The 24,880-nt window shown below is 48.3% G+C and overlaps 5 protein-coding genes across 18 annotated transcripts; 2 read left to right on the forward strand and 3 right to left on the reverse strand.

The window, feature by feature from the left end:
• The first annotated feature begins 89 nt into the window (after positions 1–89).
• On the forward strand, positions 90–3,644 carry PSME2 (proteasome activator subunit 2). The gene is made up of 11 exons (XM_079127311.1): positions 90–212; positions 515–547; positions 968–1,030; positions 1,273–1,359; positions 1,468–1,498; positions 1,584–1,681; positions 2,465–2,533; positions 2,679–2,746; positions 2,905–2,959; positions 3,339–3,425; positions 3,520–3,644. Exons 1-11 carry the CDS (start codon positions 165–167, stop codon positions 3,598–3,600), a joined length of 720 nt encoding a protein of 239 aa, XP_078983437.1. The 5' UTR covers positions 90–164; the 3' UTR covers positions 3,601–3,644.
• A 1,152-nt stretch (positions 3,645–4,796) lies between these two features.
• Positions 4,797–6,996, forward strand: EMC9 (ER membrane protein complex subunit 9). Of its 6 annotated transcripts, none has more exons than XM_079127304.1 (5): positions 4,797–5,235; positions 5,391–5,467; positions 6,346–6,415; positions 6,532–6,599; positions 6,764–6,996. In XM_079127304.1, the coding sequence occupies exons 1-5, from the start codon at positions 4,840–4,842 to the stop codon at positions 6,942–6,944; spliced, it is 792 nt and encodes a 263-aa protein (XP_078983430.1). In that variant the 5' UTR covers positions 4,797–4,839; the 3' UTR covers positions 6,945–6,996. The 6 variants fall into 6 exon arrangements, with proteins under 6 accessions (XP_078983430.1, XP_078983429.1, XP_078983431.1 ...); XM_079127303.1 differs by having other exon boundaries at positions 4,802–5,235; positions 6,505–6,599; XM_079127305.1 differs by having other exon boundaries at positions 4,940–5,235; positions 6,147–6,415; positions 6,505–6,599.
• Positions 6,986–9,739, reverse strand: PSME1 (proteasome activator subunit 1). The gene is made up of 11 exons (XM_079127310.1): positions 9,575–9,739; positions 8,892–8,924; positions 8,702–8,764; positions 8,483–8,593; positions 8,347–8,392; positions 8,141–8,238; positions 7,885–7,953; positions 7,719–7,786; positions 7,557–7,611; positions 7,396–7,482; positions 6,986–7,218 (listed from the first exon to the last, which is right to left on the reverse strand). Exons 1-11 carry the CDS (start codon positions 9,611–9,613, stop codon positions 7,138–7,140), a joined length of 750 nt encoding a protein of 249 aa, XP_078983436.1. The 5' UTR covers positions 9,614–9,739; the 3' UTR covers positions 6,986–7,137.
• A 2,329-nt stretch (positions 9,740–12,068) lies between these two features.
• Positions 12,069–16,460, reverse strand: FITM1 (fat storage inducing transmembrane protein 1). The gene is made up of 2 exons (XM_079127714.1): positions 13,088–16,460; positions 12,069–12,706 (listed from the first exon to the last, which is right to left on the reverse strand). Exons 1-2 carry the CDS (start codon positions 13,351–13,353, stop codon positions 12,094–12,096), a joined length of 879 nt encoding a protein of 292 aa, XP_078983840.1. The 5' UTR covers positions 13,354–16,460; the 3' UTR covers positions 12,069–12,093.
• Positions 16,461–16,594: 134 nt separating this feature from the next.
• Positions 16,595–24,476, reverse strand: DCAF11 (DDB1 and CUL4 associated factor 11). 9 transcript variants are annotated; one of them, XM_079127705.1, is made up of 15 exons: positions 24,325–24,476; positions 23,537–23,747; positions 22,520–22,647; positions 22,140–22,267; positions 21,799–21,863; positions 21,410–21,510; positions 21,043–21,189; positions 20,774–20,828; positions 20,362–20,430; positions 19,974–20,031; positions 19,701–19,886; positions 19,101–19,254; positions 18,436–18,588; positions 17,560–17,666; positions 16,595–17,465 (listed from the first exon to the last, which is right to left on the reverse strand). In XM_079127705.1, the coding sequence occupies exons 1-15, from the start codon at positions 24,428–24,430 to the stop codon at positions 17,331–17,333; spliced, it is 1,803 nt and encodes a 600-aa protein (XP_078983831.1). In that variant the 5' UTR covers positions 24,431–24,476; the 3' UTR covers positions 16,595–17,330. The 9 variants fall into 9 exon arrangements, with proteins under 9 accessions (XP_078983831.1, XP_078983833.1, XP_078983832.1 ...); XM_079127707.1 differs by having other exon boundaries at positions 23,514–23,742; positions 24,325–24,460; XM_079127706.1 differs by having other exon boundaries at positions 23,514–23,747; positions 24,325–24,452.
• Positions 24,477–24,880: the final 404 nt, after the last annotated feature.

Below are 24,880 nucleotides of genomic sequence, written 5' to 3' on the forward strand. Positions count from 1 at the left end.
GGCAACTGGCTGGGAATGGCTGAGGAACTACCTACTGTTCGCGGCCCGCCGGGGGCGAGGGGGAGGGAGCCTAAAGGGGGCGGGTCTGAGGGGGGCGGGCCTGGACCTGGGGAGTGAAAGCGAAAGCTGGGGCTAGCGAACCGAGATCTAGCAACTGGAGCAGGATGGCCAAGCCTTGTGGGGTGCGCCTGAGTGGGGAGGCCCGAAAACAGGTAACGGGGTGCCGGAAACCAGGAAGGGGACGGGGATCCCTTCTAATGGAGGCCAAGCTGGGTGCTCCAGGGGACCAAGGCCGAGCTAGTGAACTCCCCCAACCTCTCTATAGTGCTTTCACTTCTGCACGGGGATTCCCGGATTTCTGCCCTCTCACCACTTTGTACTGAGCAGGGACTTCCAGAGAAAACCGGCTTGTGAAAAAGGCCTCAGCCACAGTGGAGGGCACCCCTTTGGGTTTGGGATCTTACTCTTAGCAACTGAAAACCCTTAAACCAACCTCCGGTACTGCTCTCTTCAGGTGGATGTCTTCAGACAAAATCTTTTCCAGGAGGTAAGTGAATTCAAGTGATTTGATCCAGAATCTTAGAGCAATACTTGAGGGTTACAACATCTCAGTGACCCCCAAGTCCACCCTAGTCTTAGTCCCTACTTCCCTTACCAAGTCTTCACCCAAGATGAACTCCTAATTATTGATTTCTACCTTTAATCTGACCCTCTAAGAACTCTTCCCCCACTTCCCTCCCCTCTTTTGATGGGGAGGTAAAGGTATGATCCTCAAAGCAGGAACACCTCAGTCTAAACTTGGTTCTGCCACTTAGAAGCATGGGCAAGTCCCTTCATTTCCAAGACTTCAGTTTCCTCATTCGTAAGTCTCAGACTCAATAATTTCCAAGGGCCTGTCCAATCTCACTTTTCACACATCTCATTGATGATTTTCTATGGTTCCCCACCCTTGCAATGCAACCCACAGGCTGAGGAATTCCTCTACAGATTCTTGCCACAGAAAATCATATACCTGAGTCAGCTTTTGCACGTGAGTAGTATGGGTCCCTTCTGCCCCATCCTATGGCCTCTCCTTTCTCTTCACCCTCTTTAGCTAGCAACTGGGCTCAGCACACAGAGAGCAATTGTGAGTAGTGGATTGAGAGTATCAGAATGGTGTAAGGCCTGAACCTAGATTGCAAAGCAAAGGGCAGATGGAAAGTGTAGAGGGAAGGCTGTGACTCAGGGTGAAGGGAAGAGGCTGGGCAGCCACTGACACTGAATTCTGTGTAGGAGGACTCTCTCAATGTGGCTGACCTGACTTCCCTCCGGGCTCCCCTGGACATTCCCATCCCAGACCCCCCACCCAAGGATGATGAGGTGAGGTACCCAGGGTACAGGATCAGACTATAAACCCAATTGAGGTAATAGCTTTTTGACCTCCGTGACTTTTCTAAAGAAAGCTTCTTTACCCCCTTCTTGCCTTAGATGGAAACAGATAAGCAGGAGAAGAAAGAAGGTAATGGAAGAAGGGGTGACCAGGGAAGGGAAAATGGACACTGACTACTAGAGGAGAAAGGGCCCAAATCTCTTCTTTCTCGCAGTTCCCAAGTGTGGCTTTCTCCCTGGGAATGAGAAGGTCCTGGCCCTGCTTGCTCTAGTTAAGCCAGAAGTTTGGACTCTCAAAGAGAAATGCATTCTGGTAAGCCTGCGAATTAGGAGAGTGGGAAGAGAAAATAAACAGGGTCAGACCCTGATTTCCTTCATAGATGCAAGTCCTTCATTCAGAGACCTAGTCCCAAACAAAGAAACTTCCTTCTGTGCTTTGGGTTTAGATACCCTTTGATCTCATTGCTATTATGGTGTCACCCTTGAAATCTGAGACTCTGCTATATCTACCTCTAAAACCTCCAGGTTCTACTGCTGTGTCAGGTACACAGTGGAGATGATAGGATATAGTGAATTGGTTTAAAGGCATGGATCCTAGAGGGAATCTGTATTCAAATCCTGATTTTCTCAGTTACCTCGTTGATAACCCTAAGTAAGTCACTTAGACGTTCTGTATCTCAGGGAAGAAAAAAAAAGAAAAAAGATGTTCTGTGACTTCAGTGTTTTATGTGTTAAATGAGTACAATAAGAATATATAAGTTGATTGCACATAGTGGCTCCTAGGGAGGTTGAGGCAGGATGATCACAAGTTAGAGGCTGGCCTTGGCCACTTAACAAAATTCTCTCTCAAAGTAAAAAGTAAAAAGGGCTGGGGATAGACCTCAGCAATAGAGTGCCCTTGGGTATTATCCACAATATTGAAAGCAACAACCACCACCATACACACTTGTGACAATTAAAAGTTAAATGAGATAAATAATTTATAGCATAGTGCCTGACATATAATCGGTGCTCAATTAAATAAAGCTATTATTAGAAAGTGGCATAATAGGAAGAACCTAGTAGGTTTGTTGAATGATTCTTCCTCTTAACATAGGTGATCACTTGGATCCAACACCTGATCCCTAAGATTGAGGATGGAAATGATTTTGGGGTGGCAATCCAGGTAAGAAAAGGGTGACTGGAGACACAGAGAGAAAGGAAACTTGGGAATGAGACATAGAAGCTATGAATGAACTAGGTGGAGAGGGAGATAATGAAGAAGGGAGAAGATGAAGTGTTTTCTTTGCCTCTTGTGTCACTCACCACAGGAAAAGGTGTTGGAAAGAGTGAATGCTGTGAAGACCAAAGTGGAAGCCTTTCAGACATCCATTTCCAAGTGAGGGCTGCGGCATGAATGACTGCAGGGATATCCCTTTAGCACTGCCAAAACTAGGCAGACCTATCAGGGTGATGGGAGACTCTGGGAAGGGCAAGTGGATCTGAATGTATCTCTCTGAACACAGATTGCTGTGTTATATCCTTTGCTTCTGACAGGTACTTCTCAGAACGTGGGGATGCTGTGGCCAAGGCCTCCAAGGAGACCCATGTAGTGAGTGTGCAATCCACCAGTCTTTTAGCTGACTATGTGTGGGACTAGAGGTGGGTGGGAAGAGATACTCCAGGTCTTCTTCATGACTTGCCCAATGTGGAGAATATTAAGCCAAAAAACATTGCTTTAAAAAAAGAAAAAAGTAATAACAAAAAGTAACAGAAAAAAACCCTGCCCCTAAAAAATTTAAGGAAAAAAATACAGAAAAAAAGAAAAAGCCTACAGTAACTGATTTGGGCTTCAACAACTTTGACATTTTTCCCTTTTATCCTGTGGGATACCCTTCCTTGGTGCTGAGTAGGAGTTTAAGTTACCTGTTCCCTATATGAGGAATCCAGCCTCCCATGGGACTGACTCAGCTTTGCCTCCCACATCCCAGATGGACTACCGGGCTTTAGTGCATGAACGAGATGAGGCAGCCTATGGGGAGCTCAGGGCCATGGTTCTGGACCTCAGGGCCTTCTATGTGAGTGTGGAATAAAGACTCCTAAGGGAGGTGGATGGATGGGGTGGTGCTGGAGGCTAGAACCTCACTCCTGCCTCTTCTGCTGTTCCTCCAGGCTGAGCTTTATCATATCATCAGCAGCAACCTAGAGAAAATTGTCAACCCAAAGGGTGAAGAGAAACCATCTATGTACTAAGCCCAAGATTAGAAGGAAAATAAATGACCTAAACTGTGTGATTACCTGTGGTGTGCATTTATTGAGTGCTGAAGGTGAATGTGTTGGGAATGGGAAAAGGCGCCAAAAAGACAAAAATGACTTAGATGCTCATCTTCTGAAGAGGTCTTCTTAAAGAACCGGATGGAAATTGTTATATGCCATGCAGATATTCCACATTTTGGAATATCACGAGGTTATTTCCATCCGGTGGTCTTATGAGTGTTTCACAGTAAAGATGACATCTGAATAGAGCCCTTATAGAAATAATCAAGTTTTGGATAGACCCGAAAGCTGTGTGGCTGAGGTCCAGGAATGACAAAAACAATCCTCAGCTTAGAGCAAGCCTGAAAAGAGAATGAGGTTTCCCTGGGAAGGTTCAGGGCGAATAGCTGAACTCCTTAAGGGCTGGGAGAGGGGGAAAGTCCTTCATAGTCGTTGTGGTAAAGGAAATGTATTACAGAACATTAGGGAAAGAATGATTTGTAAAATGTTTTTTTTTTTTTTTTTTTTTTTGGTCCTTTTTGCTCCCTTTCAGCCATTTGCCGTCTTTGTATTTGCCTTCAGCTCTGAAAAGGTGGTAGAGGCAAGAATCCTCTGCTGTGATCTTTGCTATAAACTCCACGGGATCGTGTTTTAACCTAGGACTTTGTCCTGTCTTAAAATACGGATTAAGAATGCTCCATAGCATTCAACAGTCTACTGTATATAATCTCTCTCATATATATATATATATATATATATATATATATATATATATAAAATCGAAGTCTACCTGTATATAATCAATCGCGCGCTCGCTCTCTCTCACACACACACACACACACACACATATAATTTATAATAGGAGCAAGGCAGTCCGCTTTCTCCCCACCTTCAAAGATCCACTGTTGCCTGATTGCGGGCGAGCGCTCCATCCATCTGGTTCTGAAGGGATCATTGGGGAGAGAACAGATAATCCGAAAAGTCAACCAGCAATCAAGAGCAAAAGTCGGGTAGCCTAACCACAAAGCACGTAGTTTTCTTTCAATTATTTCCGCTTCGCTGGAGGCAAAGGCGGGGCAAGACTTGAGCGCGGTCGCTGATTGGACAAAATGAGGCCCTCTAGACCTATCAAAGAGCTGCATTTGGGTGGGACTCCAGAAGCAAGTACAGCCAGTAGCCGGCGCAGAACTAAGTCGGCCGCTAGGGGTCCAGAGAGGCGGAGCTTGGTGTGGCGGGATGCAATCACCACCGCCTTCTGCCGCACGCTGGGGGCGGGCTCTGAACCTAGGTCTCTTGGAATCAACCCGCTGCCTTCCTGAGGTGTCAGCATCACGGTCAAATCTAACCCGGCACCGGGAAGGGCCAACCTCGCCTGCGCCGGGTGGAGAATCCGCACTAATCCGGCTTACTGTGTATCAGCAGGTCCCGCTTGCCATGGGAGAGGTGGAAATCTCGGCCCGGGCCTACGTGAAGATGTGCCTGCATGCGGCCCGGTACCCTCACGCTGCGGTCAATGGACTGTTGCTGGCGCCAACGCCGCGGGCTGGAGAATGTCTGTGCCTCACCGATTGTGTGCCCCTTTTCCACAGCCACCTGGCCTTGTCCGTCATGCTGGAGGTCGCCCTCAACCAGGTGCCACCACTGGACATACATACTCCCAACCCCCGACCCGAAGGCTGCTCTCCTAACACCCTTAGCTCAAGTCCATGCCCAGCCCGTTGGCAGCAATGCGCACCCACAGAGCCAGCAGCACGGTTTAATTACTGATGGCTCCTTTCCCACGACAGGTGGACGTGTGGGGCACACAGGCCGGTCTCGTGGTGGCTGGGTACTACCATGCCAATGCAGCTCTGGACGACCAGAGGTGAGTGGGGTAGTCAGAGGCAGAAGGCGAAGGATTATGGAGATTGTGGGTGGGATGCAAATGAACTAAGGTCATTCCTTCCATCTTTATCAAACGCTCAGAAGCAGGGTCTGTACATCAGGCACTATGCTGGGTAGTAGAGTGAGGAGAACAAAAAAAAAAAAAAAAAAAAATAGGACCTACCCTGGAGGGGCTGGGTGGGAAGGACAACTGTGTTTCAACAAGATAGAGCTGATCTTGCTTTAACTGAGGTGCCCCCCAAGTGCTGCAAGAACACAAAGGAACCCTAACCAGCAACTAAGGAAAAAATCCCTTGATATATGTAAATATATATGTGTGTGTGTGTGTGTGTGTGTGTGTGTGTATGTATATATATATATATATATATATGACTGTATATACATCACATATAAAGTTAGAAATACTGTTTTCTCCCTCACTTAATAAATATTTGATATCTTTTGTTCTCTACACCAAGACCTATTTTAACCCAACAGCTATATTATGTGAATATAATTTATTTAATGCCTTACATTAAACTTTGAGGTTGTCTCCATTTTTAGACTGTTCTATTACTACAGTTAATTCTTTATAAATGGAATCTCTTGGTTAGCATATGCTAAATATTACACTTTCCATTTGGATGGGTTATGTCACCCTTGATTTCTGCTCTCACCAGCAGTGTCTGAGCACCTGTTTCCCACAGCACTCAAGCATCAAGCAGTCGTGCATCAAGCATCAAGCAGGCCCAAGCCCCCCAGGCCAGCTACAGGGAAAGTCCACAACTATGCCCACATCTATGAGACCTGGGAAGCCCAGCTCAAATGGATGGGGTCTGCCCACAGTTGGCTCCTCACTCTGATCTTCCCTCTACACAGCCCTGGGCCCCTGGCCTTGAAAATTGCTGGGCGAATTGCAGAATTCTTTCCTGATACAGTACTCATTATGGTGAGGCTTGGGTTTCAAGGTGGGGAGGTGGAGAGAAAGTCAAGAGGGGGATCTTTGAAACTCTTACCTGCTGTTCTTTGTCCACCCAGTTGGATAATCAGAAACTGGTTCCTCAGCCTCGAGTGCCTCCAGTCATCGTCCTGGAGAACCAAAGTCTCCGCTGGGTCCCCAAGGACAAAAACTTGTGAGTGCCCCACTCCCTCCAGCTCATCTTAGAAACCCAAGGTTCCTGGACCTCCTCTGTCCTTGGTCTTTCCCTAAGCCTTCTTCTCTAGACCCAACTTCTATTAAGTCAGTGTCTGGCCCCACTGCCCCGCTATTTGACCTCAGTGGGGTTTTCTATTTCAGAGTGATGTGGAGGGACTGGGAAGAGTCACGGCAAATGGTGGGAGCACTACTGGAGGGCCGGGCCCACCAGCACCTTGTGGACTTTGACTGCCACCTTGATGACATCCGGCAGGATTGGACCAACCAGCAGCTGAACACCCAAATTACCCAGTGGGTTGGTCCCACAAATGGAAATGCCTGAGCTAGGACTAGGGGATTCAGGATCCAATAAAGAGACTTGGGTTGGTGGGCAACAGTATGACTATATTTATTGTGCCTGGGAGGCAAAATGAGGAAGAAACCTCAACAGTAGGTAGGTAAGGGAAAGTCTGGAATCCCTGGTAAAAAGCAGGAAGGTCTCTGCTGTACGCATCACAGAATGAGAGAGAAGGCTCTCAATAGATCATTCCCTTTGTTTCTCCTCGGGGCTTCTTGAGCTTCTCAAAATTCTTCAGGATGATGTCATATAACACAGCCTATAGAGCCAGGAAGGAGTGGGTGTCAGTCACAGGCCCTCAGTGGTTCTGCACCCCACTTCTAGCCTTGTGGAGAGGCTGAACTTTTGTCATTCTTCACACTCAGCCTGTAAGGTCAGGGAGTAGATGACCTTGGAAAGGTGTCTGCCCACCCCTGCCCAGCCCTTGCTTACTCACATAAGCATTGCGGATCTCCATGACCATTAGCCGAATGTCCCTGTATTCTGCTTCATCCAATTCATGAACCAGCTGTCGATAATCACCCTGTGGAAACTCAGGGTCAGACCTGATTTGAAATGTGTCCTTCCCCCATGCACCCTGACCTGGACATCACCTACCACATGGGGCTGCTTGGCTGCTTTGGTAACTGCATCACCACGCTCAGAGAAATACCTGTGGATAGAAGTAGTGTATATGGAGTGGAAGAAGGAGAAGGCCCAGGCCTCTGTCCCAAAACAAAGGCAAAGTGTGCACAGGGGTGCAGGTGGCTAGTTACTTACTTAGAGATTTGAGTGTGGAAGCCTTCCAGCTTGGTGTGAAGGCTGGTCATCAGCTCAAATACCTTCTCCTAGGGAAAGAAAGCATGGTGTGGGTGTGTATGTGTGGGTGGTGGTGGAAAGAAATATAGGTTACACAGGAAGATTGGGGGTGGGGTGGTGCTCTTACCTGGACAGCCACTCCAAAATTATTCCCATCCTCAATCCGAGGTATCTGTAGCTGCAACCATGTAGTGACCTAGAAGGAGGGATTGTCATCAAAACCACATCAGCCCCCACCCAATCCCAGGTTCCTATCTTTCCTTGCTTCCTTCACTTGCTGTGCCCTCTCCTGCTGAGACCTGGCAAGTGCCAGGCCCTCACTGACAAGGACCGAGAGGACAGGGTTTTACATGAAGTCTGGGGGTAGAAGTGGGAGGGCTCACCAGGTTGAGTTGCTCAATGACATCCTTGATCTCAGGCTTCAGGCGTTGCAGGAGAACCACAATCTTCTCATTGCAGTTCACTGGGCCACAGGGAGGACCTAGAAAGAGCAAGGGGTCAGTTACATGACAGCTTGTGTGGAAAGGAATCCTTAGGGAGGAGCTCTGCAGCGTGGGACCCAACTCTTCACCACATAAATTTCAAGTACCTTTGTCTTCATCTTCCCCTTTCTTCTTCTCATCCTTGTCTTCCTTCTGTAGGGGGAGAGGGGCTCATTGGAGTTAGGACTAAAGCTGATGATTTTCCCCATGGTTAGGACCCTCATCCCAGGTATCACAGCTTGCCTCCTGCTGTTTCTTCCGCTCCTCCTTCTCTTTGTCCTTGACTGGATCAGGTACTGGGATGTCTAAGGGGGCCTTCAAATTGCTCAGGTTGGCTTCATTGAGAGCTGGTTCCTGGATATAGGGTGGGAGGAAGACTGGAGATAGAGTGTCCCTCTCACCTCCTCTCATGGCCCACCAGACTCTCTTCTTGGCCCCCACTCTAGTTTCCTGCCTTGGTACCTTTAAAAATGCATCCAACTCAGAAATCTTCTTGGGAAAATAGCTCCCAAGCAGGTTCTCTGTCTGTGGGGGTGGAGGAAGATGGGGTTCAGAATCAAATGTCCTTCCAAGGCCATGAGGCTGGGCTGACATTGCCCAGCAAGGGATGGCTGAGCAGTAGGAGTTGGGCTGCTGATGGGGCAGGTCTTACCTTGGTACACAGGTCTTCACGAAACACATCCACCTGTGGGGCACAGGCAACACTTCAGAAAGGTGGCTTAAGGCCAGTGTATTTGGGGACACTTAGGGTTTACTTAGGGTTGTGTGAGAGATGGGGTGGATCCCTCTAAGGTCACACCCGAAGATGGTGGAAGGGGTCCCTATGAGAGTGAACTGGAGTAGTGGAGGAAGGGATCTCTGGATCTGGGAAGGGTGGAGTGGATCCCCGTGAAGCTGGATTTGGGGGATGAGAACATTGCTGGCAGTGAATGGTGAGTGGTTCATGTTAGAACATCCCTGGGATCGCCTGGGCTGTGTAAGAAGGAGTGTGAAGAGAGCCCTTTGCCAGTGGGCAGGGACGGATTGTCCTGCGGAGTGGGCTCTGAAGCCCTTCCTAAGGGAAAGACCACGGTGGCAAGGGCAGGTCTGGCACTCTGTGTGTGGCCCGGGGCTCTGGGCCAGCGGACTTCCCCTCCTGTCCTGTTCTCCGCTTCACCTCACCCTTCTGAAGTATGGCCTCCTCGCCTCTCCCGGAGCTCAGGTGCTTGGGGCGCGAAGCCCGCACACAGGTAGCGGCTGGGCGGCGGGCCAGGGGCCGGGGGCGGGTCAGGGGAACCCTCAGTCTCTCGGAGCCACGCCTCCCCCGTGGCCGGTGCTCCAACCCGCGGCGCTCACCTTGGCTTGGGCTTCAGGCTGGACCCTGAGCGTGGCCATGGCCGAGCGAGGGGCCTCGCGCCGCACGAGGAGCCGGGAGTGGGCACAGGGAAGGGAAAGCGAAAGCACCACTCGCTTGCAACCCGCACGGCCTTCCTGGGTACTGGGGAGTGGAGGGACTGGAGGAGGCGGGGACTACCCGCAGGGGAGGGAAGCGGGCCGCGCAAGACGGCAGCCGAGGCCGGGCTCCCCCTAGAGCCCAAGAAGAGCGCTTCATCCCGCTGCCCTGCCTCTCCGTTCTGCGCTGGTTCCCGCCTCCCAAGGCCGGTCTTCCAATCTCGCATATCCGCCTGCCTCACTGCCAGCCTTCTGCCTCCGCCCCGCCCGCCTCTCCCCGGCCCGGGCCTTGCACCTCCCTTCCTCCCCGGCTCTTTTCTTCCCCTGTTTGGCCTGGAACAATAAACCTTATTTGGTGCTCTTGCATCTTTTCTAAAATGGACTAAAACCTGGCATCTCTTCCCTAGCCTCTCCAGCATGGTCCCCTGGCTACATGGGCACCCTCTGTCCCACCAATCCATACTCAGACATTGGCACCATGCCTACCCAAGCCCCTGTCTGCTCCCCTCGAGACCACTTCTGTAGGGTTCATTCCTGTATAACCCACTCTTGCAGAGCAACGGGTTCGTGTCTCATATGAAATCCAAAGGCCTTTCCTTTATGCCCTACTTGACACTTCTCTCCCCTTCAAGTGGACTTTCTGTCCTTCTCATTCATTACACTTACAAATACTTGGGTTTTTCATTCGTCTGTCAAAGGCCTCATGTTCATTTCTGCCTCAGACAATTTGCCCTTGAGAAACCCTTTGCCTGAAACACCTTTCCCCTGGGTGTTGACATTCAGTTCTCAGATAAGCTGTTACCTCTTAAGAGAGATCTTTCTCATCATTCCTTATAAAGTACTTCCCTCCAAATTTGTTATATATCAGTGTTTTAATGCCTTCATAGCACTTATCTCTGGCATTAGCCAGGGTTTGTTGTTGTTGTTGTTGTTGTTGTGTGTGGTGTGTTTAAAAGAAGGTAATGTAGTAATTTAAAGGGTTAAGTAATCTTTTCTGTAAGAAGTCAAATGGGAGACTGGGGTTGTCACTGAGTTATAGAGAGCTTGCCTCACACATGTGAGGCAATGGGTTCAATCTTCAGCATCACATACAAATAAATAAATAAGGATATTTGTCCATCTATAATTTAAAAAATTAATAAAAAAGAAATCAAATGGTAAATATTTTGGGCTTTCTAGGCTTTGCTTTACTCAATTCTGCCATTGTAACAGGAAAGCAGACTATATAAGTGAATTAGTGTGGCTAGGTTCCAATAAAGATTTATGGACACTGGAATTAGAAATTTATGTAGTTTTCACATGACATGAACTGTTATTGATTTTTTTTTTTTTTTAGCTACTTAAAAATAGAATAACCAGTCAGATGCAGCTAATGCACTTCTGCAATCTCAGCCACTAGGATGAGGCAGGAGGATCATAAATTTGAGGATAGACTCAGCAACTTAGCAAGACTGTCTTAAAAAGTGAAAGGGGGTGTGTGGCTCAGTGGTAGAGCTGGCCCCTGGGTTCAATCCAATTCTCAGGGAGGTGTGGTAGTAAACCATTCTTTGATCGCTATATAACAACTGGCCACAGGAGGGCAGCAGTTGGTTAATCCCTTGTTTAGGGCACCTCCATTGCCTCGGTTTCTATTCCTGTCTCCTTAGCAGTTGTGAACAGGTAATATAGCCTCTCTGTGCCTGGTTTTTCACAACTGTTAAAAAGAAACACTGCTAACAGAGAAACAAGATGTACCCCATTTTTTTATAATAAAAATTAAAAAAAAAAGAAACACTACTAAACTTGCCTCATAGTGTTGTTGTGAGGACTAAATGCATTAATTTATATAAAAACTTGTAGACACTTAGAACAGTGGTATAAGGTAAGCACAGTGAACAGACTTGCTATTATTTTTATTATCTGCCTCCTCCTGTTAATTCATAAGCCCCAAGACACCAGAAACCTTGTCTTATTCACATTACACAGAATTGTGATTGGCTCAGTAAACAAATAAATGAACACAGCGAGATGCCCTGTGAGGAATAGAGAGATAGGAAGTGTTCCTTCATGGGATCTCCGGAGAGGCAGACTCTTGAAGAAAGTCAAGAGGAAATTCAATAGAGAAGTTAGGAAAAATAAATTAATTAGGCTGGAGAGGAGCACCTGCTCAGGGAGGGTGATATACACACCCAAGGACACTCACCTGCCTTGGGAGCACCATTCCTTGATGTCACAGCCCCAGAGAGCCAGAAATCTGCAGATCAGCAGACTAAAAGGACAGTAGGAGGGATGGAGGTCATGTACAAAGAAGGATATTCAAGGTTGATGACAGCAAGGAATGGCTGAGGAGCCCCAGTGACTCTCAGAACCCTTTCTTACCCTTCCCAGGACTCAAAGGAACAATGAAAGGAGACAGAGCCAAGCCTGATGTGCCTTTATTTCTTTCAGTTATGCTTTCGGCTGGAGCGGGGGCGGGGGAAAAGCCCATGGCCCGGGCTCCCTGGAGACCAGGGCTGATGATACCAGCTACCATAGGTAAGGTACCAGGCAAAGGTGCCTACAGCAGCACCCACCACTTTGTGAGTGTACTGGTGGAAATAAATGACGGTACAGAGCAGCAAGAAGTTCCAGAGGCCCAGCAGCAGCACGTTGAGCAGGAAGACCAGGCGCAGGGGGGCGCCAGCAGGCAGACCGTGGGCCAGGTACTTGGCAAACACTGCTGCTTCCTCAGCCATGAGCAGGCAGCAGAAGGTGAGCAAGAAGGTGTGGGAGGAGACGGTGTAGCCTCGCCACTGGTGGCCTGCAGCTAGGCAGCTGCGGCGGTCAGGTAGCTCGTGGAGCAGCAGGCCCTGGGGCAGAGGCTCGAAGCAGGAACCAGTCAGGTCCTCAATGAGCAGGAAGGCCCGGCCGGCCCCCCTCCACACGGCTGCCCCTACCACCAGTCTGCTCAGGTGCCTGGCAGTCACTGCCACGCGCCGGGTAGCCAGGAATACCACCAGCAGCACAAAGCCCCCCAGGAAGGTGCATGTCCAGCCCCAGGCTGAATTCACAAACTTGCTGTGGGTAGAAAAGAGGGAAGGCTACTGAGACCCCCAACGCCACCTCCCCATCCTGGTCTATGTTCCCATCACTGCTGTCCCTTGTCCTACACATCATCACTGGTTGTCTTACCCAAGTCCTTTACAGACCCCAGCTATTTAAACTTCACATCTCCTTAGAGGACCATTGAGTATTCTAGGGTCCACATTTCCTCTTCAGTCCTACTCCTGCCCCCACCCCATACCCCCACACTCTGTCCCCCTCCCCCTCCCTCTGACCTTCTCCTCAACCTCTATACTATTTTTAGTGTTCCAACTGGCAGCAGAACAGAAACCTGGAGAAAGGAGCTGGGATCCCAGAGTGCAGGGGGCCGGGTCCCATGGCCTTAAGTGGACTCACATGTTGAAGAAGTTGCCGTGACTGGCGAAGATAGTCCGAGAGTTGACATGGAACTGCAAAAGGGGCCCAAAGATGACCACCGCTGCCAACCAAGCATGGTAGAGGCGCCGTAAGCAGGGGCTACCCAGAAGGCGGGCGGCCTGTTCACTTCCAAAATACAGCAAGGCAGAGGCCACCCAGAGCAGCACCTTCACCAGGCAACCCAGCAGTGCCCGGATTCGGGCCCCAGCCCCCGGCCCTGCCCCCACCACCGGCCCCCGCTCCATGTTCCCTCCCCTCCCCACTAACTGCCTGCTCTGCTGGGCAGCTGAGGAGGGGCTGATGGGCCCCCCTCCCCCCGGGGCAAGGACAGGCAGTGACAGGTGTGGCAGACACAGAGCAGAGCCCTGTTGGCAGCTGGCAGGCGGGGGAGAGGGGCGGGGGGCAGTAGGGGCCAGGGTAAAGGGCTGTCACGTCAGCAGGTCCTGGCCTTGGGTATGTGGTAGTGTGTGTCCTGACAGCAGCCTGTGTCCTTTCCTGTGAGCCCTGTGTCCTTAGCTCCAACCACATTCTAGTTCATGTCTCAGGACCAGGCCTACTGTTCAGGGCTGTCCTTATCCACAGCCTGCTTGAGTGTGCCACCCTGTTTGGTCATCCCAAATCCCTATACCCCCAACCTAACTCCACAGGGAAATCAGAGGTCATGAAGTTAAAACTAACCAAATCTTGAAAGTCATTCAAACAAATCTGTTTGTCTTATCACCAATGTGTGGTCTGGTCCTTCTGGGGTTCTGAGAAGCAAGGTGGATATGCACAACAGTGTCCCTTTCAGGCCAAGAAAGCCTATCAACTGGGGTGTCCATTTCAGTGAACTGTGACCCCAGTGGCTTGACTAAACTCTAGCTCCTGTCTGGACTGGGGGGGACTCTAAAGGGCTAGTTTGGCCCAAGGCTGTTGTGCAAACCAGTGGTTGTGCAATGAATGCACAAGGTAGCACATCTGATGGGGCACCATTTGTGTTTATGATGATGACCAATAGAAGACATTCAAATGTTCTGAGAAAGGCATCTTGTGTGAGATGACCCAGGTTGGACCCTCAGAGCCCCAAAGATCAGGTTTACTCTCAGGACACAGGAGTCAAGGTGACCCTAGAAAAAAAGAAATCCCAAGTCTGGACAGTCCATCAAAACATTAGTTTCAGCCAGGCATGGTGGTGCATACCTATAAATCTAGAACTGACTCGGGAGGCTGAGGCAGGAAGATGGCCAATTCAAGGCTAGCTTCAGCAATTTAGCAAGGCCCTAAACAATTCAGTATTTTTATTCAAAAATAAAAAAGGGTTGGGGATGTGGTTCAGTGGGGTAAAGCACCCCTGGGTTAAATCCCTGATGCCCCAAACAAAACAAACAAAAGAAACCTGTAGGTTCAATAGGATGTGATAGTACTAGCCTGTAATCCCAGCTATTTGGGAGATTGAGGCAGAAGGATTCTAAATTAGAGGTTACCCTCAGCAACTTAAAAACAAAAAGGGTTGGGGATCTAGCATGGTGGTAGAGTACCCCTAGATTCAATCCCCAGTACCAAAATCAAACAAACAAATAAAAACTTTAGGTTCTGTTCTCAACCAATTACCCTGGGCCTCAGGGTTGCCTCATGCAAGTCTAGGCCTCCTAAACCCACCACTAGGCTGGAGCAAGCGGGGAGAGCAACTGATCCAAGAAGTTCCTGTTCCTTAGTAACTATTTCAAGATCACTTTTTGTATTCCTTCCTTATTCCTCAAACTGGTGGTAGGGTATCAGAACACAGCAAAGGCCTTTGAAGCATCAAAAGAAATGAGCAAGAAAGAATCCTTAGGTTGTGGACCTCACAGTGACCTTGACTTTGGAAAAATCTACTAATCCTCCTCTGTACTTAGGACCTTCATCTGTAAATCGATCAAGATTACATAATCAGTCAGGTACCTTCCAAATCCTAAAATCCCACACCTCAAAAGAGTGGCCTTCAAGTCTCCTTGCTCAGACCCTATGAGTTTTGAAGACCTACAGACCTTCTCAGACATTTTTTAAGTTGGACATTAAACGTTCCATTGTGATTCTGAATAGTTGAAAAGGACGTATCTTTTAGTGCATTTTATCTGCTGACATTTGAAAATAAAGCTGTCACTTTTTTTTTTCCTTGCAATGCTGGGGATGGAACCCAGGGCTTCATGTATGCTAGGCAAATGCTCTACATCTGGGGCTACATCTCCAGCCCTATATCACTCTTTTAAATGTGTCCAGTGTAATCTAAACACTACAGTGATGAAATATCTCATTATTATCCACTGTAAAAAATATGAGAAGATATTCAATTAGAGATCATATTTCTATTCTATAGAAATTCCCCCACAGAATTTGTCCTAATGTTTTTATGCTGGAAAGTCTTTTATTGGTCACTTGCCACATTTTTTTTGCAAAAAGTATGTACTTTAAAATTTAAAAAAAAATTTTCCTGTGATCATGAAGTCCTAAAACTTTTTCTGGATTGAATTTTCATTATAATTGTTAATACTACAAAAATATATGATTAGTATAAAAACAGTTTACACACTTCAATAACATTAAATTATATTGAAAATGCCTGAGAGGATGGATGGTCGCTGAGACTTGGATCAGATGAGGCTTTGGGGATATTGATTTTATTTTGCCTCTTAATTTGGCATCCTGTAAATAATACAGATTCTAGGTGAGCTGGGTGGCATCCTGGGGGTGAAGTGATGGAGGGGGACTAAAAGGGCAGATAGGAAAGAAGATCTATCATGACAGCTTCACACTAGGTAGATTAATATGAGGAACAAGAACATACAGAGGCTGAGGAGCTGGACAGTTATCCTTTAATAGTACCTATTTGGGGTTAGGCATGATGCCATACTCCTATAGTCCCAGCTATTGGGCAAGCTGAGGTAGGACAATTACTTCGGTCCAGGAGTTTGAGATCAGTTTGGGGAATGTAGTAAGACCTCACCTTACAACAAAAACACCTTACCTATCTGGCTCTTAAATAGGTACCCCTTTCACCCTTTGCTATGAACACCCTTGAAAGTGTGCACCTTGGTTTGAAAGTTGCCTTAGAGAGCAAGACATGCTGTCAGGAAAGATCTAGTCAGAGCCAGATGTGAAACAATCTCACTTAGCCCTCCTCTGAGGTCTGAGGTTCTGAGTGGGAGGCATCCGGATGGGGTTCTCTGGCTCTGTGTTCACTTACCACCTCTTCTGAAGACTGGAGCAGCTCCAGAACAGAGCTGTTCACAGGTATTCCTGGTCTGTAACAGAAAATGTACTTATCTTTTGCTATCTCCTGGGAAGTTTCTGAGAGTGGTAGGAAGGGCCTGTTGCAAGGCTCAGTTAATAAACAATTTTAATATTTTCTTTTCTCATAGGGTGTCAAAAGGATTTTTTTCTTCTACAGAGGAGCATATCTGAAGACTTTGTTGAAGTGAGAGGACAAAAGAACTAGATATGAAAGAGACAGTGAGCAGAGACACTGAGCCAGGTTCCCACAGAGGGTTTATTGAGGGAGCCAAAGCCAGTGAGAGGAGAGAGGAGCCCTACTTCAACCTCCTTCCTTGAAGCTGCTGACGCCAACATGACAGGACCCTCGGAAAGGTAGGGTCTATGCCATGTGGGGCCACGTGGAACTTTTGGAGACCCCTGCCTCTCACATCACAGCCTGTCCAAACCCAAATAACCAGGCATGAGAGAGAAGACATAATCCTCACCCCAGGAGAGTGCTAAGGAGACACCTTTATCCATCCTGCCCTCCCCACCCCTTTAGACCTCAGGAAGAAAGGCCAGGACACCTGGCTCTCTGACTGGCCAATCTAATCCTCAATGTGAAGACCTGGGCAATGGGATTGGCTGACAGGTCCATTTAAACCTGTTCTCAGGCATCTACTCTAGGAGCCAACACCTAACATCCAAACATGATTAAAAACACTCAGGACAGTTTTCTTGCTGGAAGAAGTCATACCACAGATAACGGTAGTCCCACCAGACCCTGGCCAGAGATAGGAACCCAAGCCTACTGGGTATGCATACATGAGAAGACCACCTGGCCCTGTGGGGTGGATCTTCCAGGGCTAGGCTGGGATCCAGAGCCTGGGCTTCTGTTTCTTGCCACCCAATTCCAGAGATTCCTCCAGACATTCCCCAGAAGGGAAAGAGGAGGAGAAAGAGGCAGAGAATCTGTTGAGAGGTTCACCCAGTAAGGGGCTGGACATCAGATCTACTGGGGTGAGGAAAAGGCCGTAGAGGAGCGGGACACCGGGGTAGGGGCACCGGAGCGTTCCTCTGACTCTGGCATGTCATCCTGGAAGTACTCAGCCTGGCGATACTGCCACAGACGCAGGTTCCCGTCCCACTGCAGGGCAGAAGGTGCCAAGTAGTCAGGGGGTGCTGCCCCTTCCCAGTCTAAGCCCCAGACATGTGCTGGTCCCCAAAACTTGCAACCTCACCGAACTGCTGACAATCTTCTCTTCAAAGGGGTGCCAACTGACATCCCGCACACAGGCCTTATGGTTGGTCAGTTTCTTCACGATGTGGCCGCTGAGGAGATCGTATACTGTCCAGGAAAACCAGAGTGGAGAGGAGCTGCCACAGACCTTCATGGAACTCACTGGCTTCCCAAAAGACACCAATGACCTGCCTCTTGGGGAACTTCCCACTTTCTCATGGGAATGAGATTATTTTGGATTCCTTCCCCACCTTGGGTTGAGGCTATGGTGTGTGAGTATCCCTGATCCTTAGCTAAAATTCAAAGCCCTACAGTTAAGAAAGCACAGTTGCCTTAATGCTCTTAGCAAGATATAGAAGGTGGCAAAAATGAATCCTGTACCCACTTGTCCTTGTCTGGACAGGGTGCATCCCTCATTTCTGCATGGGTCTCTGAGTACCTACCTAGGTGCAGCATGTTGTCAAGCTTTTTCTATCTATAGCCCTGCTTTTGTTTCTTTTTGTGCATTCCTCCTGTTTCAGTGACTGCATGTCCTTTGCTACTCGATGCTCTCTTTTTGTGTCATTCTTTTTGCTTGCTTCCTCCTACCTTTCATCTGTAACCCCTTTCGTTGACTGGCTAAGAAAACATAACAAACTATATTTTTGGTAATCTATCATATTTACTGACTAGAATTCCATGTTCCTTTTCTTAATTTAAAATGCTCACAAACAGAATGTTTGCTATTTCTCTGTTTAAGCCTCCCCTGCTCCAGGCCAAATTTAATTTCACTTTGAGTTGTCATTTGGCTTTTCAAGGTGGTCGCTGTGGTTATAGGTGGGATGCCAGAGAAACATTCCTGCTCTTCCCAAGCCCCCTGTTCTTACACAATCCTTACCAACCACTTTGCCAGTGGAGCAGCCACTATAGATGAACTGCTGGCCCGTGCTATGAGTTGGGGAGAAGCGGCAGCGGATGAGGGTGTGCAGCACCCCATGGCCTCGGTAGGTCATCAAGGAGCTGTCCCCTGGGAGCTTCAGCTTCCGCCAGGCTGGGTAAAGATGCATGGAGAACTCTAGATTAGGGAGTCTGCTTCTGGACTGTCCAGTATACCACCAGTCCTTAGCAAAGATTCAGAGACAATGGTCTTTCTAGTTTTCAACTGTTAACTTTTTTTGGCAACAGTGGGGATTGAACCCAGTGCCTCACACATGCTAGGCAAGTGCTCTACCATTTAGCTATATCCCCAGCCATCAAATATTAACTCCCCACCCAGCAGTCAACAATGACCAATATGGTCCTATTGACTGTCATGATACTAAAATACTTTTCTACTGGTTGGCTCTAAGTGATCCCTAGCCCTCAATCCTGGGAATCTCTGGATATCCTCATAAGTCAGTAAATTAAAGGTTAATGTCTAGAAAATGGGGTTGTGGTAGGGCTCCAGGACTCCCAGGCTACAGATGAATCCATTGAGCCCATGCCAGACCCTACCACTGATTAACTATTTTCATTTCCACCCCAATTTTTAATTCTAAATCTCAGTTCTACTTCCATTTTCACCTTTTTTGGGGACTTGCTGCCAACGGTAGTCCCAGTTTTGCTGGGTGGCAGCCTGGCGTGAGGCTTCCATGCCTTCCCGGCTGGAAAAGCGTCGGATATCCCAGAGCTTGATGGTCTGGTCTTTGGAGTTGGAGATGAGATACCGGGCATCACCCTATGAATCCAAAGAGATTAGAGTTTGCCATGTTACTACCTGTTATTCTAGCTCCCCTGCTCTAGTTGAGGGGTAAGAACCTTTCCTTTTCTGATACTGCTTGTCTCTTTCCTCATCGAGGTAAGCTCACCTTTGATGCTCTATTTCAGATCTCACCCCCTAGTTAGGTTTTCCTTTCTTTGCCCAGGGTACTGATTGAATGTCCTATTTTATCCTAGATTAGATGTCTTTTACTTTTCTTATAAAGAAAGCCCTGCCTCCTCCTTAAGGTCTGGAAGATATGAGGGAGTTCATGTTTCCTGGCTTAAGCCCTTTCTCTAAACTCCAGCTCTTGCACAACCCAGCTAATGAGGAACTTGTCAAGTACTCACACCAGTACCCTTCACACCCTCCTGGGTAACCAGAACCTTAGTAGCCTGGCTGTGCAGCCCTGCCTCTCTGCCCACCTTGCTGTCAATGAACGTGATGCCGTCCTGGTGTCCAGCCAGTGCACCCACGGGCTTGGGGTCATCCTCCCGCATGGTGCGTCGATCCCACACTTTGCAGATGGCATCATCTCCCCCAGAAAACAGAATCTGGGAGCTTATATCAGCAAAGGCCACTGCATTCACATCATCTTCATGAGACTCAATCTAGGAGCGGAAAAGACTAACACACTTAAGATTCCTTAAATAGGTCAAAGACCAGAAGGCAGAGGTTTTAAGTCTCAGGAACCATACCTGAAGGGTGCGCCGGTTTTGTTCTCGGTCAAAGACATACAGACAACCATCATTGGCCCTGAAAGGGAAGGGATAAGGAGGGTGCTGGAGCCACAACTGAGTGGACAACTTCTATGGATGTTCTGGAGAGTCCTGCTGAAAAGTCCTACTGAGGATCAAGCCCTTGTCTGTTCTTATAAGAGTTAGCTTTGTTTTCAAGAAGGCTTGAGAACCATTTCCTCACGTTGGGAAAATGGTGAACAAGAAGTGAAACAGCCCATAAACCCTGACTTTAGAGAAGGCTGATTGTTTTCCATAGCTGCGAGGTCAGCCTTAGTGACAGTAGAAGTGATCTCTAGCAGAACTCCTATCTCATTAATTGAGGGAGACATCCCCCACAAACACTCACCCCCCAAGTATTTCTCGTCCATCTGAGGAGACGGCAATGGAGAAGACAGCAAAACGACGCTCATCTGGCCTGAAGAGAGCAAAGAAGTTGTGTTGGGTAGATGTCCCTTCAGTTTTTGTTAATCTATAGAGAATCTGACAAGGATTATAAAGAAAAGAACAAGAAAGCCTGCCAACCCATGCTAGAATGCAGACTACTTTACTGAGAACCTAGAAAAAATCCTGTAACCATCTATTTCACCTTGGTCCTCTGGGTGACAAAGACAGGCAATTCCCTCCCAGGAATCCACACAGAAAAACTTTCAACCAGTATACTTTTCCCTCTAAGTAGGAGTTTCGGTTCAAGAGGTTTGCTCCTGGAGAGCCTTCCTTGAGAAGTTTCTGGAGAATATGATGAGAAAGGAAGTCAGTACCTTAGATCCAGGGCAGTGTGTGTGTCTCCTTCCCCATAAATGTTGCAGATATGAACTAAGAGAAGCAAGAGAAACAAGAATCTTTCAGGGCTGTGGAGAGAGTGGGGAAATGAAGCTATGGAAGTCACAGGGAAAAAGGCAAGGTCATCAGAGCACCTTGAGAGTGATTTTCTCAAGACAGGACATGGAGTCTTATCTCAGAGGAGAAGGATGCATGGAGACCCCTCATGTTCCAGGCTGGAGGCAGTGGAAGTCTGGTGTATACTCACTGTAATCAGACCAGCTGGAGTAGAGGAAGTGGTTCCCATCAGGGGTGAAGGCCACATCTAGGACACTCCAGCCTACGTCCCGGGCCTTGATACTCTTGAATTTATGGAAGCGGCCATATCGGCAGTCATACAGTCGGATAGTCTGGTCTGCATAAGTAAGGATCAGGCAGAATTATGGAACACCTTTTTTGTATCCTTCCTAGATCATACCTCTCTCTCAGTGTCTGTAGACTCTTCCCTTTGGAAGCAGGTGCTAGCTAAGCATCACTAAATCAGGTTCTGAGTTCCATGGTCTATGACTTTCTATCCTCAGTCAACTCACTCCTTGTTCCAGAGAAAGGCAGTTTATAGGAGCAGGGTCTGGTACCTTGGCAAGCAGACATGAAGATTTGACCATCTTTGCTGTAGATGCCACAGAAAGCCTTCTGTGAGTAGGTATCAGTGAAGCCCAGATCATTGGGCAAGAAGCTGGGGAAGCAAAGTAAAGGGTAAATGGAGCTCAGAATAGAATTTCAATTAGCAGGATGGAACGCCAGTACAAGGACATTCTTCCCTTTTGCCTTTACGTATGACACTTTCATCCATTCCACCATCCTCTACATTTCTGTAGTTTTCCATTTTGTTTACTCTCAAAGCTTCAACCCCTTTTAAGCTAACCTTAATATCTCTGAGGATCCTTTAGCACCTACCCTTTCAATGTTTAGAAGAAAAGACCTATCTGGCCCTTAGAGTCTCTCCACCAAACCCCATACTCACTGAGACATCATTCGAGACCGTTCTCCAAGGGAGAAGCTTCCCCGGTGGCAGAGGCCCCGTTCTCTCTAAATGGAAGGGATTGGGGAATATTGCTAGCAGAAACAGAGGGCCACTTCAGTCACACCAAGCCCCCTCCTCCAAGGATATTACTTTTGCTACAAAAACGGACACAACACACAGCAGTCTGTCCTGCAGCACTCCAATATGGGCTGGCTAACTCTCCAACCCCAGCACTTGAGGCTTCCTTGCAAAGTTGGTTCCTTTTTCTCTCTAGTGCTATCACAGCTTCTGGTTGACTCAGCAGGTCTGCTGCCAGGCTGGCTGGAGGTGAAGAGGCCTACCTGGTGTAACATTCGAGGAAAACTGTGCTCCTGGGCTGCCTGCCTAAGTCCCAGCCGCCCTGTGGCCAGTTCCACCTGTGTCTTGATCTCGTTGCATTCCAGTTCCCGAGTGTCAGGGGTTGCATCCACTGTGAGTACCAAAAAGAAGTTTCATCTTAGGTCTTCCAGCCCAAGGACAGAATAACTGTGACCAAGCCCACCCAATATGGCTGAATATACAGGGGCTATAAGGACTCCCTCATTTCCTCAATTATCCTATCCTCTTTTTTTCAATTTAACTTATTATTCTTCACCAGAATAAAAAAATAAAAAAATTAAAAAAAAAAGATTCCTAGTGAAAATCTTTTAACATTGAGTTTTTGGTCTGTCTTTCCTCTTACCAGGTGGATTGTATCGATCTCCAAGACGACCATCCCAGGCACTGTCATGCTCTTCCTCCGAGTCCGAGAGGGCCTGGATGAGTTGTAAATTTGCTGCACCTCCTCCCTGCACCAACCTCACTTGGCCTCTGTGGAGAGACCCCCCCCATTATAAAGGAGGGGACCCCTTTCTCCAAACCAACTAAATTCAGAGTCAATGGCTATCTAGCTCTTAAACCATTTGGTACTCATTTTGAAGTTGAGGCTTACTAGTCCTTGGCTGTTATTTTCAGTCTCCCATAAGACACAGCAGAAAACTGATTTGTACTTTTAGACCAAGAGCAGAGAACCCCAACATGTGGAGGCTGACCTACTAAGCTGACTTCTCCAAGAGCTAAACATTCTGAGAACATTTCCTTCTGAGCCTCTATCAGAGGAATCCAGCATGGAACACAATATTCTTGAGGCATTTTAAAACTTATCTTCTAAGGAGCCATAAGCAAAGAAACAAAGCCAGCTGCACCCTTTTCTAGTCAATTCCTGGTGGTCACTCCCTTCAAGGCATTCTTTCCTCAAGAACAGTGTTAGAGTTAGGCCAATTTAAACTTGTTTTTCAAGTAAATCCACATGGCCTCATATCATATGTCAATTGCTTCAACATCCCCCTCCCCAACTCTTTACCTCTCATATCACTCCTTTCCCATTTATTCCTTTTTTCTTTCCTTTTACTTACTTGGAAGATACATCACATTCTGTAGTTATAGCCAGAGAAGTTCCCCCAAGCAGTCCCTTCAACACAAGAGTGGGTCCTCTGTTGACTGGCCTCAGGTAAGAACCACTCTTACTGGGCTTGGAGCTGAGTGCCATGGGTGTGGAGTAGGGAAAGGCCGTTCTGTTTAAACAGAACAGCTTTCTTGGACTAAGCTCATTCCCTATGCTCTGTAATTTTCCTGCCTGGAGTTGGGATCAAGGGACTGTGGTGGCATCTTTGGGGCCACACCAGAGAGTAAGTTACCTGCGAAGGAGATAGGCCAGTACCTGGGCCAGATCCACATCTTCATCCTCCTCTTCCTCTTCCTCACTCCGACGCAGGCCAGCCCCTCTTCGGGACAAGCCCTCAGAGGGGTCTCCGGACCCGGATCCTGCGCTGCTGCTGTTCCGAGATCCCATCTTCTGGTCACAGCATCCTTAGGTCCTGTACAGGGGCTCCTCTGGTCACCTCCTTGGGTTTGGTGAAGCAAAGTCTGCTCTAGAAAGACCAGGGTCTCCTGAGTTGATGGTGATAGCTATCTCTAGGAGGGAGACCTTTCTTAGTGACTGAGATCCGACTCTTTAGCCTATGACAACTCCCAAGGCTTCGGGAACACAAACCTTCCCCAATCCTGTGAGCAAAGAACGCGGAGCGAAGCCCAGGGTGCAACCCTAGCTCACAAATAAGAATCTTTTAAGGAGGAATTTCTCAGTTTCCCACCCCAAACTCACCTATCAAAGTCCCCTGGGGGGGTGGATTCCCAGGTAACCTCTCTGGTTAACCAATCAAAACCCCTCGCGGAAGAAAGCGCCTCACTAGCTTATCTCGTCCAACCAATCAAAAGCCTTAGGACTCAAGAGACCCCCGACAACCCCCCTTACCGACCAATCAGAGCGCTTTCTTTCAGGAGCCGGCAGCAACGACAGCCAATGAGATTAGAATTCGGCCTAACACCCCCTCCTTCTTTGCCTCACGCCCACGTGGTGTACCGGGGGTGTGTACGCCAAGGGGAGAGGAAGCCGAGAAGCACCTCCCACTGAAGCCGGCGGTTACCGCCCCGCGCGGGACCACCCACCAGCCAGGAGCGGTCGCAGGACCCGCAGAGGCGCAAGATCTTGTTTACACCGACTGCTGCCGCAGCTTCGGTCAACCGCTTCTCCGTCACGCGCCTCCTTCGTCATGCATCTCCCGGCTTCCCCGCCGGCTTGCTGTCTACGTCAAGCGACGTTCCTGATGGCCCCGCCCTCTTGGCCCGCTAACTGGTCAGCGGAGTACCATGATTGATAGGTGGGCGGGAGAAAGTGCGTTATAGAGGCGGGGCCTTCACTCTTGGTGGGGAGGACTACAAGGAAACTGGTAGCTTTCCTGGATAGGAGACAGTGGAACTAGACGTAAAGACCGAGAGGCGGAGCTCACAAAAGAATCGGTTGGTGGTTAGCTACTGAGAGGTATTTTAGCAAGGGATGCAATTTACTGTCGGTCCCTAAAGATCTTTTGGCCTTGAACTTCTTGGACACTGCCCCGGAACATCCACTTTATCCCATTCCCCAGCGTTCTCTTTCGTTTTCTTTTCGCCGGCCTAAGCTCCATCGACTCTGTCCCAATGAGAGTCAGGTGCCTTTACGTCACAG

The sequence above is a fragment of the Sciurus vulgaris genome, assembly GCF_902686455.1.
Source record: "Sciurus vulgaris genome assembly, chromosome: 2".
Taxonomy (NCBI): Eukaryota; Metazoa; Chordata; class Mammalia; order Rodentia; family Sciuridae; genus Sciurus; species Sciurus vulgaris.

Coding starts and splice junctions, on each gene's coding strand:
- PSME1 (XM_079127310.1), bottom strand. CDS start 9,613: ATGGCCACGCTCAGGGTCCAGCCTGAAGCCCAAGCCAAG. Junction 8,765..8,891: donor GTGAAGACCTGTGTACCAAG/GTAAGACCTGCC, acceptor CCACCCCCACAG/ACAGAGAACCTGCTTGGGAG. Junction 7,612..7,718: donor TTCCACACTCAAATCTCTAA/GTAAGTAACTAG, acceptor TTCTATCCACAG/GTATTTCTCTGAGCGTGGTG.
- PSME2 (XM_079127311.1), top strand. CDS start 165: ATGGCCAAGCCTTGTGGGGTGCGCCTGAGTGGGGAGGCCCGAAAACAG. Junction 213..514: donor GTGGGGAGGCCCGAAAACAG/GTAACGGGGTGC, acceptor TGCTCTCTTCAG/GTGGATGTCTTCAGACAAAA. Junction 1,360..1,467: donor CCCCACCCAAGGATGATGAG/GTGAGGTACCCA, acceptor TTCTTGCCTTAG/ATGGAAACAGATAAGCAGGA.
- EMC9 (XM_079127303.1), top strand. CDS start 4,840: ATGCAATCACCACCGCCTTCTGCCGCACGCTGGGGGCGGGCTCTGAAC. Junction 5,236..5,390: donor TGGAGGTCGCCCTCAACCAG/GTGCCACCACTG, acceptor TTCCCACGACAG/GTGGACGTGTGGGGCACACA. Junction 6,600..6,763: donor GTCCCCAAGGACAAAAACTT/GTGAGTGCCCCA, acceptor TTTCTATTTCAG/AGTGATGTGGAGGGACTGGG.
- FITM1 (XM_079127714.1), bottom strand. CDS start 13,353: ATGGAGCGGGGGCCGGTGGTGGGGGCAGGGCCGGGGGCTGGGGCCCGA. Junction 12,707..13,087: donor CACGGCAACTTCTTCAACAT/GTGAGTCCACTT, acceptor TTCTACCCACAG/CAAGTTTGTGAATTCAGCCT.
- DCAF11 (XM_079127705.1), bottom strand. CDS start 24,430: ATGACGAAGGAGGCGCGTGACGGAGAAGCGGTTGACCGAAGCTGCGGC. Junction 21,190..21,409: donor CTTCATGTCTGCTTGCCAAG/GTACCAGACCCT, acceptor TTACTTATGCAG/ACCAGACTATCCGACTGTAT. Junction 20,032..20,361: donor GGACGAGAAATACTTGGGGG/GTGAGTGTTTGT, acceptor CTTCCCTTTCAG/GGCCAATGATGGTTGTCTGT.